Below are 23,172 nucleotides of genomic sequence, written 5' to 3'. Positions count from 1 at the left end.
TTCTTTTTTTATAAAGTGGAAATAATTAATAAAATTTTGAATATATCAGGCCAATAACCCTCGTTAATACATTTGTTAAATATTATTGTGAGTGGTACAATAATTATATCTAGAGATGCCTTAATAATTTTCCTGTTAAAACCATAGTAGTCAATATACGAGGATTTTTTTAATTTGTGTATGTATTTCTTTAACATCAGATGCTACTATTGGGACCATAAAGAATGAACACGACCTTCTAGGTAGCCTTCTAAGAGAGTAGTTTATGTCATGCTCAGAGTTTCTTATTGATTTCGATATAATAGCTGCTATATTCGTAAAGTATTAGTTAATCTCTTCTGGTGTTAAGTTCAGATTGGATGTGGTATTTTCCTTAAAGGTTTCTTTTTTAACAATACTCCATATTGTCTTACTTTTGTTAGTGGATTTGTTTATTATTTTACCATAAACAGTCCGTTTTTTAGCTTTTATTGCTTGCGTGTATTTCATTCGCAAACCAATGAATAGCACGTTTTCTGCTATTCACGTTTTTTAAAGAAAAACAAATGCTGGATTCTTTACACTCTAAACAATTCTGTCAAGTTGGGTGAATTACACATATCGTTAAACACAGTCCAATCTTTGAATTTAGTTATTTTCACAAAGTTCTTAATATTTTTTTCATTAATTAATCTTTTTCTAGTCTTTTCTATAATTGTAGACACATTTTTTAAATTGCTTATAATAGTGAATATACCTAAATGATCAGATATTACAGGATCGTAGACACGTGTATTTAAATTAAGTTCATTAATATTAGTAAATATATTATAAAGGCAAGAGCTTGAAATAAGTGAAACTCTTGTGGGCGCTTTTATGAAATGTTTAAAGCCGTACATGGTAAGAAATTTCGTATTTCACAAACATGCCCTTTGTTTACTTCCATATTTATGTTAATGTCCCCGACTATCATTATATTTTTATAATTTTTGTAAATTAAAGCATATAATTTAGCTTTGAAAACAGTAATATCCCCATTACAAGATCAATAAAGTGCAATTATCAGAAAACGATTATTTTTAATTTTAATAACACAGAATTCAGCATTCAATGGATCACAAAATTTATTTAAATCAACAGCCTCAAGTTGAATATGTTTAGAACCATAGATAGCTACACCTTCATGTAGTCTTCTTTACAATATGAAGATTAATCTGTTCAATATGAAAAAGTAAATTTAAAATATTTTATATTGCAAAATATCCGCAGGGTTTTATTCCTTCTGGATCATATATCCGAAATACTATGTATCCAATCGATCTCCTTCAACTTCTTTGTTTTTCTATTTCAGCGACTGGAAATCTCCTGGGATCCTCATCGGAGACCGACCTTAGTCCATCGTCAAAATCGCGTTTCGTCGATAGTATGAAACCGTCGTCGGGGAGCGGCGTCCAGAGGCCGTACTTCGATGACATCGGTCCTCGAAATGTGACAGCCGTAGTGGGCCAATCGGCTCTGCTAAATTGTCGAGTGAAACATCCCGGAGACAGAACGGTGAGTAAGCATTTGTCCTTTATTCCTTAGCGGATATACAATTGATTTCGATGTATAAACAGCGTCCAGTGTTTTATATGTCATAAAATTGTTAGCCGTTAGGTATACATGTGCTGGTGAAACTTCGAGTAGGGGTGAGGAGGAAAAATTGAATATCTATCTTCACGACATAGTAAAAGGAAAGCCACAACAAATAGTCCAGTCGCGAGAGATTTGATATTTAAAAACGTGACGAACAAGCTGAATTTTGCTTAATTTGACATTCTCAGCAAAATTCAGCTCGTTCTTATGATTTTTAGAGGATCAGTGTGATTTTCGTCTCTGAAGACTAGACTAATAGAGTAATAATAATTGATATTTGGTTAATTAGCTAGTAAAAGTTTAATGCAAAACTTTAAAAGATTTCATCTTACCCTTTGTTGTATTTTTCAAAAACAGTTGTTATTATTGTTATTTTTCATTCATGGAACCTTCTGATTCAGGCTTTACGTGTCCTGGACATGGTGGCGACTTAAACAAATTAGAAATTGAAAAATGTCTGGTTTATCTGACGGGGACTTGAACCTGCACCGTTCGCCTTGATAAGTCAACACTATAACCACTGAGACTACTATCGCTATCCGTCTTACCGTTAGCCTGTAGGCCAAATGGTAAGCTGATGTGGGCAAAATGGAATGTGTAGGATAATCATACATTTACACTTCAATTTCTATGACCTATCTGGGACTTTCTATGTTTAAAAATGGTTAAACGTGAAAACAAAAATTGTAAAAGAATGAAACTCATTGAAAAAGGAAAAAGATATAACAAAAATAAAGTAAAAAATAATTTTCGGGCGATCGGAGATCAGAAAGAGGACGGAATTGGGTTTTAAAGGAAAAAAAAGGGTTTATCACATTTGTCAGAAAGAGGACGGAATTGGGTTTTAAAGGAAAAAAAATGGTTTATCACATTTTCCTACAAAACTAAAAGTGGAATAGAAGCACTACTTATGGCCACTTTAAGAACTTTTTTTTATTACTTTTATATAAAAAAATTTGTAGGATTCGAATAAAATCTTTTTGCTTAATGTTATTTTTACTTTCGAATTAGCTCTACTAGGAGATCAACTGATTACAAAGATTCGTAATGAAACTGTTATAACGTTTTATATTTTAAACAACAAAAATCTTCTGCTGCTTGTGGCCATCTCTTTCTACATTTGACCATATACTTTCCCTACGTTTGGTCATACAGTTTTGTCATTTTGGGCCACACAAAAATTAGTTAAAAAGAGAGATGATATGTATATGCTTAAATATATAATGAACTACAAAAACAGGCAATACAAAATAAATTTCTGGTAAAGCAAATAGGTAAAAAGCATGAAAAAGTTTGTAAATAGTATTAAGATTATTACGTGGCTAAAGGTTCCAAGCCAAAGCCAATAAGCAAAAAAAAAGTATTAAGATTTTATATTTGTTCATAAATGTCTAGTTGTTGTGGACAAATAGTCTTAAATTTTTTTCCTTGCTCCTGGATAATGGGATTGCGTAGTTTTCCCAAAATGTCGCCTTTATTTATATCTATATCTATTTTCTATAGGATAAAACAGTTTTCTCTTTATTAGCATTTTTAAAACATTATATCTTATACTTTCTGATATTTATATTCATCATATATTTATATGTTGTCGTCGATCTTTTTCCCTGTTGCTTAAATCTGGCAAATCTATCTCACACAAATTCTCCCAGTTTGTAATTAACGGCATCGAACAATTTAATTTTTTTGTTTTGGTTCCATGAAGCCAACATCGTCTCCACTACTACCAGTTTCCTCCCAGTTTTCCTGGTATTCTGAAGAAGAGCCCGAATCTAGATCTTGTTTTTCAGGTTATATTCGACTTTTATTTGTGCCTTCAGAAGTTTGTTATGTTCTCGAGCCTGATTCCTTTGTTGCTTTTGTTTTTCCTTATCATTTTTATATTTCTTTCATTCTTCATGATACTCTGCCCACTTATCAGATGTGACAACACTTAATGTGTATCCTTTTTTTCTTTGAGTCAGGTTTTTTTTTGTTGAGGGTAAAGAAGCACATTGTAAAATACTGTTAAACGGTTTTTGTTCAAAATAAATATTATGTTTGACTTTTTCTACCTCATCTGGGCGGAAACTGCTATCCATTGCAATATTGTTACCATTTAATGTGGTCAGAACATAATTGCCTAAATAATCAGAATTTGAAGATTGAAGAAAAGAATTATCAGGTTCTGGATCTTCTTTCATCAAGTTTAGTTGGATTTATAATTCCTTTGTAATTTGAAACCAAATAATGTACAGCGATTTATCTTTAATATTACCTTCCACTTCATGGTTTCTTCTTTTTGTGGTCTTAAATTGGTCCAGAACAACCACATCAATTTTTGGATTCTAAATATTTAAGGAAAATATTTCTAAATTTTGTAAACAGGATTCTAAAATTTGTATAGTGTTTTTTACTTATTGTGTATATGTATCACGTAGATTCTTAAAATCTTAATATTTAAACTTTTCGTTGTATAAACTGTGTATTTTGTAAAATGATTTAATTGTTAATAAATAGATTAATAATATCTGAACGAATGCTTGCTAACTGTGTATAACACGTTGGCAATTTAACCAGTTGGTTCAATATAGAAAGCTTTCTGAAAGGTCTCTGCATCGCCGTCACCTTCACTTCGAAAGGAAGTACTAAAAAAAGTGACTTCCTCGGAGAAATCATAACGAAAATGCGCCCAACTCTTTCACCAGACCAATCACACAATAATTGCATGACAAAAGAGCTAAGGGCTAGACCTCCTAAGAACGCACCGTCTACTTCAAAGTTCAAGCATCTCTAACTGGTAATTGCGACACTGAAGGGAATTTTCTCTTTGAGGAAAGTCGTAAAAGAAAAGAAAAAGGTTTTTCAAGAGTGAAAGCTTGAGAGAATCGGCCACTGCCTGAGGCACTGAAAAACCGTGATTTTTATTATGGGGGACAAGTTTAATACGGTTTCGGGACTTTTGAATTTTTCATTCTTCTGGAATTTGTTTGCTTTTATATGAATTCACGTTGATTATATTTACATTGTGATTCGATTAAGTATTCAGACGAAAAAAGCTTTTCCGTTGTGTGAGCTGAACTATTTGCTAATGGTTCTTTATTATTTTTAGTATTATACAATAATTTGGCACCACAATTTGTCTATATTTTTGACATGAACCAGTATTGACAAGGTAATAATAGTATATTACATAACGAGAGTTGTAAGAAGCTTATTACATGCGAGTAAAAAAGTAGCGCGCGATCCGCGTAGCGTTTCTTTGGTGATTGTTGCATGCTTTCATATAGCTCGTGTTGTAGCTAGTTCCATATTCTTTAGATACTTAAGATACAAAATTAAAAACAATCTATCCACTATTCAAGAGCACAATATTTTCAAATTTATTATCTCAAATAAATGAAACATCAAATTTCTACGTAGTGAAATTACTTTAGAAACTCAAGTTTACTTTACTAATTCCTACAATAGCACATCTCAGATTTGATACGATATACGGAACGATATAGGGTAATCTCTCCAATATTTCTTAAATTCTATTAACCATCGAGCAGTTCCATAGCTTTTAATCTTATTACCGCGGACCAGTCCATCAGCTTTGCAGCGTCCTAAATTCACAGCTCACGGCTAATCGTTTCGTGAACGAAGACATGGACGTAGTGGTGGTGATAGGGTTTTGTTTTTCTATTCAAATATTGAAAGAGATTTGGCAGGTTTTGTTTACCTACCTGTACCTTACATAGTTTGTTAAATATATCTAGGGCAGTATCCAAGTTATTCGATCGAAACTTGTGAAACGTATAGAGGAACTCAAGGATGTAACGGCATCCAAATGAACTTTTAAAGTACAGTGGGAAGGGAAAACAATTCATAAAAATATAAGTAAACATTTAAAAACAAATTTGAATGGTAAACATATACTAGTCCAGCAAAGGACGCTAATTTATGGCCTAACAAAGGACAGTTTGCATCAACTGACCTATGAGGTAGGCCAGTTGCCACAAAATTATACTCCACATTTTTTCGTATGTAAAATTTACACTCCTTGCAAACTGATTTGCCTTTATCTATAGATTACGTTATCCAAGCAAATATAAGCAAAGGTTTTTCAAAAAATTTTCTGTGAAACAAAAAATTTTTTGTGCTTTTTAGGATTGGACTTAACGTTTAATAATTTGTTCGTATAACGTTATGACAAATAATGGTTAAGTGCTATGTTTGGTCGGTACTTTTGTATAGTGCAGAAGTGTGGACGCTAAAAGTATCAATCATGAACAAAATTGAAGCATTGGAAATGTAAGTTCATAGACGAATGCTAAAGATACCTTGGACGGCAAGGAAAACTAATGGAAACGTACTAAGGAGCGTCAACAAAGATAGAGAACTGCTAAAGACTGTTAAGACGGTTAAACATCGAAATATGTCTTATCTGGGACATATAGTAAGGATAAGTCGATATAAAATATTACAATTTATCCTTAAAGGCAAAATAGAGGGCTGTAGAGGTGTAGGAAGAAAACAAGTTTCTTGGTTAAAGAATATTCGTGAATGGACACAGATATCAAATGCAGGACAATTATTCCATATTGCAGAAGATCGAGAAGCCTTCGCAATGGTGATCGCCAACGTGGGATAATTCTGATATGGCACGCGAAGAAGAAGAACGTTTTGTCATACGTGCCATTGCCAAGTCAGATTAGTTCTCTTTCTTGTAGATCTTCAAATAAAACTGATGTATAGACCACTTCATTGTCCGTGATGCTCAGGATGGTATGAGAGTTAACTCTTTTGTTTATGTGTTCTGAGAATTCTTTTTGGCTGACTTTTTTTGCCTCTTCAGGACGTCTTTGCTATTTGTGGGTGGTGATAATGATTTACTGGTTACTGGTTTTTTGGTGGTGGTATTGTCTGGTGTTCTGGTGGTCTCTTTATCTATGGAATGAGACTTGTACTAAGAACAAAGCCTCTCTAGTACCAACAGCATTTGTAACCCCGAACTGGTTGGGGGAAATTTGACTTCCATACAGCTTGTAGATTATCTTATGAATTTCCTTTAGAAATAATTTTAGGAGACAACTTATGAGACATATAGTATGGTAATCTTCGCATTTTTTGGCTCCTGGTTTTTTTGAAAGTGCAATAAACTCAGATTTCAGTCATTCTATTGGTATTTCTCCAGAGTTGTTGTATATGTTGGTGAATATCTTTGCGATTATTGCTACTGCTTCGTTGTCCATTAGTTTGAGTAGTTCTGCGTGTATATTATCCAAGCCTGCCGCTTTGCCATCCTTTAACTATGTTATTACGGAGTTAACTTCCTGCTGTAATATTATTGGTCCATCATTTACCTCTTCTTCTAGCTCAAAGGTGTTATCTCTTTGGTCTTCAAATAGTTTTTCTAGATATTCTTTCCACGTTTTTATTTTACTTTGTTTGTGCAAGATGATTTTTCCGTCAGAATCAGTTCTATTTCCTTTCTGCCTTCGTCTTAGTCGGCCTGTGAGTTCTTTAACTTTCCTATGTACATTGTGACTATCGTAATTTGACTGCAGAGTCTTAATTTCTTCGCATCTTTCCCTTGCTTCTATTTTTTTTTCGCTTCTCTGATTTTGTTCTTATTAATATAGTTATGGTTTTATATTTGTCTGGGTCATTGTTGGCTTCTCTTCTCTCGTCCATTAGTTTCAGGATCTCATCTGTCATCCATGATTTTTTCTTAATTAATCTATCTGTCTTTGAGTGTTTATCCTTTACATTTTGCACTATTTCTGTCATATGTTTGATCGTTTGTTCTTCGTTCGATTCGTCTCTAATTGCAGTCACCTGCTCGTTTAACGTGGCTTCTCGTATCAAGGTCTTTTAGCATACGTAGGTCGTATGACTGTGCTTTCCTTTTCTGCACTGTTTTGAGTTTGACTCGAAATACTTCCACCAGTGGAACGTGGTGTGTCTCCAAGTCTGCTCCAGGATAAGTCTTGACAGATGTAAAGCTGTTTCGGAATCTCTTATTTACTAAAATGTAGTCTATTTGATTCCTAATAATTCTCCCGGGTCTGTCTTGAGGGGATTTTCACGTGTACAGCTTGCGAGGTGGTAATTGGAAGAATGTGTTGGTGACAACTAGTTCTGAGTATTTTGCGAATTTTTCTAGGTCTCCCCTTTCGTTTCTGACTCCAAGTCCGTGTGCTCCAATGCACTGTGTCTTATCTCCAGCTTTAATATTGGCATTAAAATCGCCCATAATGATACGAACTTTCTGTCGAGGAATTTTCTATATGATACTGTTGATGTTCTGATAGAACTCAATTGCTTCTTCCTCCCCTTTGTCTGCAGTGAGAGCATAAATTTGGGCATTTTAATGAGCACTTTAACAATGGCTAAAATTTATGAATTCATAAGGTAAAAGAAATAATAAGTTAGACTTACTCACAATCAATTTAATTTAACTAATCGGACGACCGGTTTCGCTTTCTATAATATGCAAAGCATCTTCAGGTCACGATACAAAGTTAAAATGATGCCGGTACTCTATTAATTGGTGGTTGAAAGAACATGGTTCAAACTATCTTGGATTGTTGATTGGAGAACTCAGGTCAACTATTGTAATTGTTTAACAGTAAACGGGGAAGTTCTTGAGGAGACAGATTTTATCCAATGAAGTAGAGATAGGTGAAATGTATTGTTTGTTTGATGAAAGTAATGTTCTATACCATTAAGTTCTTTAAAGTTATTTATATTTATTCTGGAGATATATTTATGAAATATGTGTTATTTATTGAGATTTTATGTTTTGTTTTGGAAGGTGACAGTTGTAAGACAATGAATAAGAATGGATGTACAGATTGTGTGGGTGTGCAATTAAATAAGCTTGTAGTTATCAAATTTGTACGTCCATCTGTACATCCATTCTTATTCATTGTCTTACAACTGTGACCTTCCAAAACAAAACATAAAATCTCAATAAATAACACATATTTTATAAATATATCTCCAGAATAAATATAAATAACTTTAAAGAACTTAATGGTATAGAACATTACTTTCATCAAACAAACAATACATTTCACCTATCTCTACTTCATTGGATAAAATCTGTCTCCTCAAGAACTTCCCCGTTTACTGTTAAACAATTACAATAGTTGACCTGAGTTCTCCAATCAACAATCCAAGATAGTTTGAACCATGTTCTTTCAACCACCAATTAATAGAGTACCGGCATCATTTTAACTTTGTATCGTGACCTGAAGATGCTTTGCATATTATAGAAAGCGAAACCGGTCGTCCGATTAGTTAAATTAAATTGATTGTGAGTAAGTCTAACTTATTATTTCTTTTACCTTTTGAAATGGACTCACACAAGCAACACATTCATGATTTATGAATTCATGTTCAAATTGTTAAAAAATTTGTGCATAAAAATTTCGTCAAATGATGAGGTTATAACAGCTGTGCAAGCGTATTTTGCAGCCCTTTTGGATTCTCACTTCAGGGATAAAATTAAAAAACTGGAATCTTGTTCGAACAAGTGTATTGATGTTCAAGGAGACTACGAGTATACTGAATAACAAAGTGTATTAAATTGTGTTTTTCTTATTAAATCGCAAAACCCACTGAACACCTTATTATTAAAGTAATGCAACGTGTGTGAGAGTGATTGGTCAGGGTGTTTGTAATACGAGACTACTGTCAGTGTCGTGTTGTTGTTTTAGTGTATGTATTCTGCCAGGAAGTATTCATTGGCAAGAGCAATGTTGGGAGAGAAAAATAGATTCGATATTTGATAAAGATAGTGTTACCTCGAGATATCCGGCAAGCAGGGGCGATATTCCTTCCCTATCACTAACAAATAGAAAAATTGATGTGTTAATGAAAAAGATAACAGAACTGTATAACAGGCCTGTACTACATAAAAATCACAGAAATAAAAAATTTTAAATGGAGAACTTTTAGATGTGAAAGAACAATAAAGGAACCAATACTTAAACAGTATATAAAAAATAATAAAACAAAATGCAAATTTAAAACAAGCCTAACGTTCTTTATGTTCGTATATAAAATTTGTGTCAGAAGCATCGGTGGTAATATTTTAAAAAAGACCATTCGTCAAGTCACATTTCACTTGCCTCACAATACATTTGTTGTGCTATATTTAATTTAAAATATTTTTCTGTACCATTACGCTCGTTCGGCACACATTATCCACAAATTTCCCGCCACCTGTAAATAAAAAAGTAACTAACATAAAAGCCCTTTGAGTTTATTGACAAAACAACGTTCCAGCGAACAAAGAATACTGCGCACTTAAGTAAATTGATTTTTCATTGAAGTATACTCTATTTCAAGTAGTAATGATACGGGGAATTTTATTATCTGGATTTTAAAGTGCAGTGGCGTGATAAAGCCGGAAAAGTCATTTGGTTATTTAGATAAATTACTGTTGTCTGTGTTATCTGCAGTTTTAGTTAAAAAATGTACTATGGGTAACAGAAAGTGGAAATAAAATTGGTTTCAATTAAGATATACAGTGTAGGTAAAAGTTTATGGTCGGTATAGTAGAATTTAACAGGATATCTAACACATTATAAAATCATATTTTCAGCGAATAGACAAAGACAACAATCATTTTCCTCGCTTTTGTGAAATTCAGACCGCTCCTATGTAATCAAAACCTACATTTCGAAATACGCTACAGAATGGTCAAGTGCTACATATGGTCCATCTAGCTTTATGGCATGGAAACGTGGACTTTGAAAAAAACATCTATCAACAAACTTGAAGCATTTAAAATGTGGTCATTAAGAAGAATGATGCGCATACCTTGGGTGGATAGAGTTCGAAACGATGACGTCCTTAAGAGAGCCGGCGTGGAAATAGAACTCTTTAAATTAATTAAAAAACGCAAGATTGGTTACCTTGGGCACATATTGAGAGGAGCAAAATATGAAATACCACAGTTAATCCTACAAGGGAAGATCGAAGGTAGGAGAGGAGCCGGCCGCAAACAATTATCCTGGTTAAGGAATATTAAAAAATGGACAAGAATACACAATACAGGCGAGCTGTGTCACGCCGCCAAGAACAGAATTCTAGTAATGAGATAGTCGCCTACGCACTTTGGTGTATGGCATGTTAAGAAGTACGGTTTAGTAGTAGTAAGTAGTAAGTTACTTTGTACGTAAGAAACAACGGCAGGTTACCTTATTACATATTTGAAACAGCGGCAGGGTTGCCTTATTACATATTTGATTTAAAACATTGAATTGATTAAAAAAATTGGCGATCGGTGGCGCAGTTATATTGCCATTCAAAACTGGAAACACTAATTGAGACAAATACTGGTACAACATTTCTTAAATTCATGAGAAATTTGCAGATTCGCATTTTTATTTTACGAAATTCTAACTTAATTTCCAATAAAACAAGATAATTTTGGCAACATCGCCATTCGTCCGTTCTCTTCAATGGTAAACTGGATACGAGACAGGTCGAATGCTATGCTATGTATTTCTTTTTGGAGGTAACCACGTAAGTGTAAAGATAACAGTTTCTTATGCCGACTGTTTATACAACAGAAGAACGGGTACCACGGTTATGGCTTTTGAAAATAGGCCAATACCTAATTTGAAAACTTTGGCTGTACTAATGGCAGACGTAAAAAATGCTGCCCATCAGATCAAACTCATGAAAAGAAAATTTCTCAAGAACGAGAAATTAAAAAATTCAAGTTTGTGCATTGGCTGAAGCGACGCCTTGTTTAAGTAAAAAAATTGCCGATAAACTTAATTTGAATGCAAAAACAGTGAAGAGTATTTTGAAAAGAAACAACTACCATTGTTATAAAGTGCAGACAACTCAAAAGATATTTTCTGATAATCACTTTGAGGGATGCAATTTTATGAAATTACGATGGAGAGATGCCATTTTCTTCTTCTTTGTGTGCCGTGTCCGTATTCAGACGTTGGCCGTCATAATGTTTACAATTTCCTGAAACCTTTCTCTGTCAGCTGCTGCGCGAAACAATTCTTCTACTGTGGAACCACACCATTGTCTAATATTACGTAGCCATGAAAGTTTCTTTCGACCAATCCATCTCTTTTCTTCTACTTTTCCTTGTATTCTAAGGCGCAGAGATGCCATGCAAATATTAATTTTTTGAAAAATATTTTATTTACAGATGAGTCCTCCTTCACAATTCACAAGAAACATCAACCATCCGTTGTACGTTATTGGTCTCAGGAGAATACGCATTTGAGTGTGTTTGTACGTACTCAGTATCCACAAAAGTTTAATGTTTGAAGTGGAATTTTAGGAGAATAATATTGGTCTTTTTTTCATTGAAGGCAATTTAAACGCAGTCAAATATCTCCAATTACTGAAAAATCAAATTATTCCAGCACTTTGACGTCTTCAAATTAACTTCAACGAAATTTGGTTTCAACAAGACGGCTGTCCTGCACATAATGCAAAAGCCGTTAGAGACTATTTAGCGTTAGTTTTTGCTGAACGTGTCATTACAGACGGTACAATAAAATGGTGCCCTCGGTCATCCGACTTAGCTCCTCTAAATTTTTATTTTTGGGGGATGCTAAAAACGAAATTGTACAGGTATGAGTTCGAGCGAGCCACCAACTTGGAGGAACTGAAGGAAAAGATAATTCAACTTAGCCAAAACATATGTACGTATAATAGATTTGGTTACTGTTCGTTACAATTTGGTGGTCAGTTAACCATCTGTCTGAACATTTAATTACCTAAGAATTTTATTTGGCTTAGAATTTCTAATTGTTTGAAATTATTTTTAATTTAAAGAGTAGTGTTGGAATTACTTTTTATTTGATTTGATTGTTGTAGGACAAATTTTATACTTTTATAATAATTTTATCTCTGTTTGTTTCATTTTTATAGAACTAATTTTTATTTTCACACCTACTACCTCCAAAATATCAAAATAAAAATATAGTTTAAAAGATATTCGGAAAATTCCAAATATCTTATTTTTAATGCTTTACTAGTACTGTCTTTATTTATTATGCTTTATGAAAGACAAACCCACGAACCCATGCAATAGGTATGGCATACCAAACTAGTTCTTTTCTGTTCGTTACCACAGACCACAGTATTAAAATCAAAGTATCATTACTTTGACGACGCGACGTTGCCAAATAATTTTGTATGAAGCTTTTTTATTGTGGCGTTATAATGCAGTTTATTATTTTTATTGGGAGTAACGCACAATGTGCTTTAAAATAAGCTTATTTTGATGTTTAGATTTCCAATTCGGAAATCATACTTAAAATACAAAACATTAATAAATTTTATTTATATAAAACGATTTCCGAAGTGGAAATCAAAATGTTAAATTGTGACATATTCCCAATAAAAAACAGTAAGCGGCAATTTAAATCAATTCGCCCAAATTTGATTATCTAAGGACATTGTTCAAATGCTAAACAGACAACAGATCAAATAAAACCAATAAATTTGGCAACGTTGAACTTCCCCTCTTCTGTTGAATTTATTATTTCCACTAATGCATTTTTGACCATATAAAGGGCGGACCTAATATACTTCTCCCTTTTTAAACAGGTATTTTTGACTCCATCTCACGTACGATGGATTATTACCCAGGTTGTATAAGCTCTCTAAGCAAGAGATACGAATACTCCAATCGTCAGAGACGAAAATTTTAACGAACCTCTAAAAATCATACTAAACAAGCTGAATTTTACTGACAATGTTAATTTTAGAACCCAAAAAAAGTTGCAAGAAAGTTTACTATTATTATTCCCCCGCTAAATCGCCTCCTCATAGTGAGGGAAAACGAAAAAAAATTGATTTACCAAAAATCTGTATGCCGTACATACAAAATGGTATAAATAAAAAATATAACTGAGATAATTTTAAAAAATACTTATTAGCACTTTTTTTCTAGAAGCGACCGGCGATTTTGATGTTATGCGGGCGAAATAATTTTTAAATAAAATTTGTATTAACTCAACGGTAAAAATTTTATATCTTTTAATCATTGTGTTCTGTCGACAAAAATTAAAATGCGTTTTAAAAGTGAAGGAAGAGCTCAGCTCTCCGAAGAGCTGCACTCAAAGACGGCGCGGGGTCAAATTGTACGTCTTGATATTGTTTTCAGCTTAGTTTTCTAGGATAGAAACTTACCTCTACAGCCTTTTTGGACTTTCATATTTCCTGCTCATCTTTATTATAATTTGTAACGATATGGCATCCTTCAACCTATAAACAGGCGTTGGGTGACAACGTGTAACGATAAGTCTACCAAAAAGAATTGAAATACTATTATAAAAATAATTAATACCTCAATCAACTATGGGAGCTTATCGCCTATGCTTCGCCTAGCTTAGTCTCTCAAGTGTGAATCCGTCTTGTCTTAAACTCTGAATAAACAATAAAAATTTAGTTGATAACAAATAAAACAATTAATTAACTAATCATATTTATTTAGCATAAACAAAATAATGATATAGTTTGCACAAGCAAACTCTGCCTATAGTTTTACAATAAAATGAAATGATACTTATGACATCGATGAGTTGGTTACTTCTGTATAGGATGTTAATGCCTCCAGATTATGTGGGTAGGTCTTAGGTGTTTGCCATTTAAGTGGTCTCGAAGAGAGCTGCAGTCTTAGTTGGTTGATTTTATATGTGGTTAATCCATTGTCGACGATGTTTTTAGGAGATTACTTCGGAAAGGAGAAGCAGAAATTAGTTTTAATTAATAAACTATCCCATAAACTAGAATATATCACAGGGTGTATTAGATATACATCAAAAATGGTTAACTTCCTTGCCAATTATTTAAAAAAATCACAATTAACCAACAGCAGATGGCAAGGATAAAGTGAAATATAATTATTATTAAAATTAGTTAAGTTTTGTAAGATTCCTACATGCATACAGTCGAAAACGTGACTTTGGAAGAAGTAAGGTTATGAATATTGAAAATACTGTTAGAATTATAAAATATAGGTTACTAAAATATAGTACTCAACCCAAAGAGATTTCTGCAGACCATAAAATAAACCTTATTTTATATTTCCGTCATCACTAAATTTCAACTACACACAAAAAAATATCCCACCACCACGTTAGAGAAGCTAATTGACTGAAATAGTGGGGACTTGAGACAAAAGTTGTGACAATAGCATAGATGCCATAGAACATATGTCTATGTTGGAATTAGCTCTTCTGTCAAAATAGAACAGATTATTTAGTCTACCTGAGTAAAAGACAGAGGGCGCCAACTATTTTTTGAAGAAAAAATAGTAAAAAAAAACTAAAGGTTAAGGAATTAACAAAGAAATTAAAATAAAATGATTATTTAAATATAAAATAATAAAGATGAGACGTTTATAACTTCACAAATTAGCTAGACAATTCCCTGTGGATCTTGGCCCGTTTGCAGAGAAGTCCCCACTCTTGTCGATTCTTAGCAACTGTATTTGATATTCTGACATACGCCTGTTATACTTTTTGGTATGTTTAGCCAATTTTACGTTTATATTATTTTTCTCATAACCAATATATTTGCTAGACTGAAAAAAATGTAGGTTATAATAAATTTGTTTCCAACGAAGAAATGATAGATGCTGTCAATGTCTAGTTTGAAAAGCAGAATAACAAATTTTTTAAAGACAGACCGGGCTCATTCGTTGTTAAAATTCTAATAAATTAAGAGAAGAGTATGCCAAATTACAGAATTCTTTTAGTTTCAAATTTTTGTTTGCTGTTACAGTAGGTTACGAATTTTTAAATACATCGTCAGGTGTATGTATGTGAATGAAAACAGTGTTTTATTGATTTTTGTTTGACTTTGCCACAAAAGGCCTTTTGAGTTAATAACGCAGTCAAAATTTGATTTTTAGACTTCGTTATTTACTCATTTTTTTTCATAAAATAGCTAACTGACAAATTCGCGTAACTTTCCAATCCAGACCTCCTCGTTGTTGTTGATGACATTGACATCACAAAAATTAATCCCTGTTTCTGTTTATTCAGAACTTAATTTAGTGCACAGAAAATACGCGGTTTCAAACACAGCCTGTTTGCAACAACCTACAGATGATGCATTTCGATGGCGTGTTTTTAAATTGAGCCATTTCCCACGGGTGTTGTTTGCCTTTGAGTACAAACGATTCTGTATGTGCGGAGTGCATCTGGCACGGATGGCACGGCGGCCTGTTTCGGTGTGTTCCTGCCGGTGAACGTTTTACACCTTCGTATGAAACGGCCGCTTTTCTCTCTTTACCTAAAGAGTATTTTAATGCTTTTTGATGTAGCGGCTCAATTACTTGTCATATAAAATATTACAATAATATTCTGAAACATAAGAAAAAGATATAAAACGGACGGCAAGAATATGTTTTATTCATTGTTTCAAGAAATATTTTGAAACACACACACACAAACATATATATATATATATATATATATATATATATATATATATATATATATATATATATATATATATATATATATATATTATAACTTTAGAAGAGAGCAGTTTTAAACTTTGTGTTATTACTCCAGCTATTTATTGGGATATTGAAACAATATTTAAATAGAACATTCTATCTATTGTTATTTATACAATGCATTTGTTATAATTAAAAAACAATTTTTTAAACTAATTTACATCGAATTTACATCGCACAATATGAGCAGTAGATGACACAAAGCAGCTTAAACTGAGGGAACAAGAAATGCTTATACACCACCTCTTTAAGCAAGAAAAAATTCGCACTTGGATCAGTAAACCTCTGCATGGACGACTTTTTAATGATATCAGGCAATAATATGTCGACAATACATCGTCGAACTATTGGTTGACATCAGGAAGAATCTTTCCGGAGACAGAGGGTTTTCTGCTTGCCATTCGAGATCAGTTTATTCCTAAATTACTAAACTAAAAATTACCTGAAATATAATGTTAAAGACCCTCAAGTCCAAAACTACAAGTGCCGATATGGATGTCAAGCCCAAGAAATCACCCAGCATCTTACCGGGGGATGTCAGGCGTTTAGTCAACAAAGTGTGACTTCTCCAAACTGACCATCTCCCTTATTATCAATATGTCCCTGGCAGAATGCTTGAAGACGACAATTATAAGCTATACTGAGACAGCACTGTGCTCACATTCCAACCAGTGGCTCATAATAGACTGGATCTCATACTTATTAATAAACTTACTAGGTAAACAATACTAATCGATGTGGCGATACCTAACAGCAATAATCTGCGAATTTAAAATAACGAAAAGATCGCCAAGTATAAAATCTAACAATGCAGATACACTGAAGAATGAAAAGTACCTATACAGTACCTATCATTCTATCTACTACTGGTGTTATTTTTTGAAAAACTTCCCAGAAACTTAAAACGGCTAGGTCTTAGTGAACACCTATATAAGACCATTCAAAAAGCTGTGCTGCTCTCTACACCAGAGCTTAATACTTTTGTTACCGTAGGTATTTGAGATGAATAAATTTTCCCCTAAGAGTACTGTGAGCCGTATGGCCAAATCTGGGATATGAATAGAACTGACAAAACGTCCATAATAAACTATTCGTAATGTTTTCCTTGCTTAAAAAATATACACACTTTTAGATGTAAAACTAATTTTTTAATCAAATTGAAGAGGTCAGAACTTTAATATCAAAACATCCTTTCACGATAAAATAAAAACAAACTTTCCGATAAAAACAGTCAATTTCCAGCTTCTGATAAAAAATAATGTTTCTTCCAAAATTTGTTGGAAATATTATGTTGAACCAAAAACCGCAATCGTTTGTCTCCTTCGGATAAAATTTGGGATAATCAAATTCTTGCGCCATTTCAATAAAAAAACAAATAAGTTACAGTGTGTCTGTTCTTCTTTTTCTTTTTTTCTTTTTGTAGCATTAAAACCCACGGTGGGTCTTGGCTGACAGCAAAACTCGCTTTTATTTCGAACCATCGTCTATGATTGTTAGGTCAGAAAGTAGCCCATTGTTCCTAAATCGGACCATATTTTATCTTTAGAATACATTCATGGACGTCCTAAGGTCCTTTTTTTTGTCAAGACTTTCCCCAAGAATAACTTGGTAATGCAATTATTAGGAAGTCTGTGGACATAGCCACAACATTTTAGATGTTGGCATTCGGTATTCGGGTCATGATAGGGTCCAAAGATTCGTCTGGGGATTTTTCTGTCAAAACTCTGAGTTTTCTGTTCATTGCTTTTATCAGCGTCCATGTCCCACACCTATACATACGCACTGGACTAATTACTGTTTTGTATATCCTGATTTTTGACGTTCGTGTTAAGCTCTTGAATTTAATAGTATTGTGAAAACTATCATACATCTGTTTCCTGCCTAAATTCTTTTTTTTTTATCTCTTCCGGATATTGTTATCTGCGGTTATTGTCGCTTCGAGATATTTAAAACTCTCCACTCTTTCAAAGTTATATCAGTCCTTTCTTACTTTTAGCCTATTCTATCTCGTCTTAATTTGTCAGTTAATGCACATTGTTTTTCTCTTCATTGACTATTAGACCGGGTTTTCTTGCCTCTATATCGAATTTATTGAAAGTTTCCTTTACTTTCGTGACTCTATTTCCCACAATGTCAATGTTAACCGCATATGCTAGCAATAATTTTGATTCTGATTGTTTGTTACCTGTTTGTAATCTTGATCTACAGCCATTTACACATATTTTAAGTAGATAGATAAGTTTTATTGGAACCAAAAGGTCTGCAATTGCATTCTACATCTGATCCCTTTTGATACTGTTATACCATCGACATAATGTCGTAATAACTATAATGTTTATTAATTTAATTATGTAATTTAAGGGTCCTCAGCTGACCTTGTTATGTGGCTAGTTCCAAATATTATTATATGCGTAAGTATTTACCACATGGTTAACTTAACATTCAACGTGGTAATACTTACCGTAATAATACTTATTTCTGGGTTTTTCACTGATGATGGCCCGATAGGAATGAAACCGTTCTGGAAACTGTTCTGAAAATGATAATTTTTAAAATTTTTAATAAATTTTATACCATTTTACTTAAGAAGTTTTTACTGCATAGGAAGTGTTTTTAAAGATAATAATGGTGGAAAGTTCTCACAATATTATTGTATTTTATTAAATGATTGTCAGAGAGATCATTTCATTGGTGTTTATTATAGAATTTTTTGCATCCGTTTATTCTATTGTTTACTGTTCTTTTCTTGCGAATTTACATATATTTCGCGAACAATATTTAATTTTTTATTAAAAAAAGTTTATGTTTCTCGATACAATTTTTTTCGCACCATCGACGTGAGCCGATCCATACAGCTCTAGAATATTTTAACCCTTACCTTGAAAACAAAAAATATCAATTTACCGCTCGCGAATAAAAATTAGCATACATTAAACTCGAACAAAAAATAAAAATAAGCTACATAGCACATTTTGGTAGAGCTCACACGTCACTGTGATAAATGATGTTCCATTTCAGCAGAAGGTAGTCTATTTGTTTAAGGCACATTTTCATTTCCATTTCCATAAAAAATCGGTCTGATGTAGTGAAAACTGCTGCGAACACGAACATTTACATTCCTCACTCTCTGTCACCGTCCTCCCGAGGACTAGCATTATTCTAAATTATATCCGAATGAGAAGGTTTCAGACGAACTTTTTCGGTTTTATTCAAATAACTGATTAATTATCTGTCCAGAATTTTGTTCTATATGATGTAATGATATCATTTAGGGTATATGGGCAAAGTTTTATACAGATTTTGAAAGATATTCTTCTTCTTTCAGTGCCTATTCGTTCCGAATATTGGTAATCATTCTGGCTATAATTATTTTATTGACTGATGCTTTAAATAGATTCGTTGTTGTTGTGGAGAACCATTTCCTCAGGTTCTTCAACCATGATATTCTCCTTCTCCCAATTCCTCGCTTTCCGAATACTTTACCCTGTAGGATTACCTTCAGTAATCTGTATTTAGTGTTGTTTCTCATTATATGTCCGAGATATTCCAACTTTCTCCTTTTAATGGTATACATCACCTCTCTTTCTTTGCCCACTCTTCGTAATACGGTCTCATTGGTTATCTTGTCTGTCCATGATATCCTTAGAATTCGCCTGTATAGCCACATCTCGAAGGCTTCAAGTTTTTTCTCCATTGCTTCGGTTAGTGTCCAGGATTCAACTCCGTAATACAATATTGAGAAGATATAACATCGTAGGAGCCTATCTTTTATCTCCAGATTAAGATTGTGGCTTTTAAAGAGTTTGGCCATGTTATTGAATGCACTCCTAGCCTTCTCTATTCTACATTTTATTTCCTGTGAGTGATCCCATTGTTCATTTACTGTTGTTCCAAGATAGTTATACTGTTTTACTCGGTCCACTGGTGTATTATTGATAAGTAGTTGAGCGTCTCTAACTTTATTTTTGCTGATGATCATAAATTTAGTTTTTGTTATATTTACTTGAAGTCCAAATCTTTCACTTACTTCATTTACTTTGTTTATTAGTTGCTGTAAACTGTTCAAACTGTCTGCAAAAATAACGGTGTCGTCTGCATAACGGATGTTGTTTAGGCGTTCTCCATTTAGAAGTATTCCATGTTCGCATTTTTCCAAGGCTTCACTAAATATTTCCTCTGAATATAGATTAAATAATATAGGTGAAAGTATACAACCTTGTCTAACGCCTCGTAGAATCTGGATCATTTCCGTTGGTTCACCTCCAAAATTGGTTCTTATTGTGGCTGATTGGTTCCAGTATAAATTTTGTATTATACGCCGATCTTTATCATCCATTTGGGCTTTTGTTAGAATATCCATCATTTTTTGGTGTTGAACTGTATCAAATGCTTTTTGGTAGTCCACAAAGCAGGTGTAAATATCGCAAGTCATATCTCTGCATCTTTGAAATAATACTTGTAGACTAAACAGTGCATCTCTTGTACCTACGCCTTTCATGAATCCAAACTGTGTGTCTTGTATTCTCTCTTCGCATAGCTTGTATATTCTACGATGTATAATTTTAAGAAAAAGTTTTAATGTATGGCTCATTAGACTTATTAGCCTATATTCTCCGCACTTTTTTGCTCCCTGTTTCTTTGGTAAGGTAATAAATTCTGAAAGTAGCCAATCTTTTGGGATATTGCCTGTGTCATAGATATTATTGAAGATTTTACATAGTACTCTTAAAGATTCATCGTCAAGAAGTTTAAGAAATTCAGATTGTACTCCGTCTGGTCCTGGAGCTCTACCTTCTTTTAGTGATATTATGGCTGCTCTTATTTCTGCCACTAGTATAGGTGGTCCTGTTTCCGTAGGTATTGGGGGCTGGTTCTCTCTCTCATCAAAAAATAAATTTCTTATGTAATTTTTCCAGGTATCATTGATACTCTCTTTGTCCACGATTATCTCTCCATTGTCATTAACAAGTTTACTTATTCTTCTGTTTTTACATTTACCTGTAATTTCTCTTACCTTCTTATGCACGTTGAAGTCGTCGTATTTACTTTGGAGAATTTCGATTTCTTGGCATTTTTTCTCCAGTTCTTTCTGTTTGGCTTCTCTGATCTTTCTCTGTATCTCTCGCTGTAATGTTTTATACATGGAGTTATCGTTCTTGTTTTTCCTTCTTTCTTCCATTAGTTGCAGAATCTCTGTCGTCATCCATGTCTTATTCTTACCTTCCTCGTTCTTCATAAAATTGTCTTTAATGTCGTCTATTGTTTTCTTAAGGGATTCTATCTTATCTTCTGTGCTTTCCGTTGTATTATCGATTTCTTTAAATTTTCTATTTAATGTTTTGCTGACTATTTCTTTTACTTCGCTACATTTCAGTTTTCTCATGTCATGTTTTTTTACAGTTTTTCCGCGTATTTTCTTTAACTTAGTTCTATACACGCCCACTAAAGGATTGTGGTCAGATTGAATATCAGCGCCTGGGTAGGTTTTAACACTGTTGAAACTATTTCGATATCTTTTGTTAACAAGCATATAGTCTATTTGATTTCTAATAATAACGTCTTCTCCGTTGTCTCTAGGTGATTTCCACGTATACAGGCGTCTAGGCGGTAGTTTGTAAAATGTGTTTAGCACGATTAAGTCATGCTCAGCTGCAAAGATACTCATTGTTTCTCCGCGTTGATTTCTCTCTCCTAATCCATGTGGACCAATATGTTGCCCTTCTTTTCCGTTACCTATTTTTGCATTGAAATCTCCCATGATTATAAGGAGTTCGTGTCTCGGTATATCTCTTATAAGGTTGCTTATTTGTTTGTAGAATTCTGATATTTCTTCATCACTATGGTCTGCTGTGGGTGCATAGACTTGTATGATGTTTGTGTTCACCGGTGACGTATTTATTTGTAACAGGAGGATTCTATCGCTCACTGGTATAAAGTTGTTGACTTATTTGGCTATACTTTTATGCGTGATAATTCCAACCCCATTCTCCTATTTACCATTTTCTGATCCTGAATAGTATACTCTGTAGTCTTCTATATCACAATAACTTGAGTCGGGCCACCTCATTTCACTTATGCCCATTATTTCTATTTTCATGCGTTCCATTTCTTTAATTGCGCATTGGATTTTTCCTGATTGAGCCATCGTCCTAACGTTCCAAGTGGATATCCTCTTCAGACAATTCGTGTGGACTTTTCTTAAAGGTGTTTTATTGGGTATTTCACAGGGATTTTGCATATTAACGACCTGAGAGGCCCTGTGGTCATGGGAATGACCTCTCTTGCCGGATCTTGGTCTCCGATGTCCATGATCAGTATGCGACTTTTTATTGAGTTGTACAGCCATTATAATTGTACTAGAGATATCCATAGGGATCTTTAATATAGTGGTTTCTCGTTGCCTTCTATATTCTTATGCCGTTGACCAAACCATTTATTCTTCCGCCTTTGGGGCCGGTTTCTCAGCCCCAGGACAAAAGAGTGCCCTACCACCTACCAACTCGTCCGCCCGGAGCCGTTGGTCGGTAAGTGGGGGACTGCTTATACCGGCAATCACTAGGTTTCTATCTGCGTTAGCCATCAAAATTGATGTTGCCCGTCCTCTACCGCGTGGAGGTGCAGATTCGGATTTTTCCTTCATCGAGATTAAGACCTTTCGGCATTTCCTAATCTCTCCAGAGCTTTAGAAGACATTTGAAAGAAGGCTTTGAAAGATATTAGTTAATTTATAAGGTAAATGGATACACACTGATCACCGTGTGTATCCAAAAGTATACACACGCGAGGGTCAAAATCGCTGCGTGTATACTTTTAGATACACATGTAAAGTTTTGGTTGGAGCCATGTGTATATTCAAAGAGCTCAATACCTATGATCTTCCTATGGGTAGGTAACTCACGTGGCCGGAGGCTGCATAAAAATATACAGTAGGAAATTAAAACTTTTACATTTTTGATTACGATTTTATTAGCTAAACAGTTTTTATACTATTTATTACATACGAGGTCTGGCTGGTACTAAATAAAGCTCGTCCGTCAACAGATCTGCTCAGATTTTCTTGAATGGTTACA

The 23,172-nt window shown here is 33.7% G+C and overlaps 1 protein-coding gene across 1 annotated transcript in view; it reads left to right on the top strand.

Moving 5' to 3' along the window:
* The first annotated feature begins 1,363 nt into the window (after positions 1–1,363).
* The window catches only part of LOC140444200 (limbic system-associated membrane protein-like), a 231,781-nt gene continuing 209,972 nt past the window's right edge, over positions 1,364–23,172 (top strand). The window contains exon 1 of the mRNA XM_072535932.1: positions 1,364–1,533. Coding sequence (XP_072392033.1) covers positions 1,405–1,533 — 129 coding nt within the window. The 5' untranslated portion in view covers positions 1,364–1,404. The remainder of the gene's footprint in view (positions 1,534–23,172) is intronic.

The sequence above is a fragment of the Diabrotica undecimpunctata genome, chromosome 6 (assembly GCF_040954645.1).
Source record: "Diabrotica undecimpunctata isolate CICGRU chromosome 6, icDiaUnde3, whole genome shotgun sequence".
NCBI classification, from domain to species: domain Eukaryota; kingdom Metazoa; phylum Arthropoda; class Insecta; order Coleoptera; family Chrysomelidae; genus Diabrotica; species Diabrotica undecimpunctata.
The sequence above is the reverse complement of the archived record's forward strand: the minus strand, read 5'-3'. Positions and strand labels throughout refer to the sequence as shown.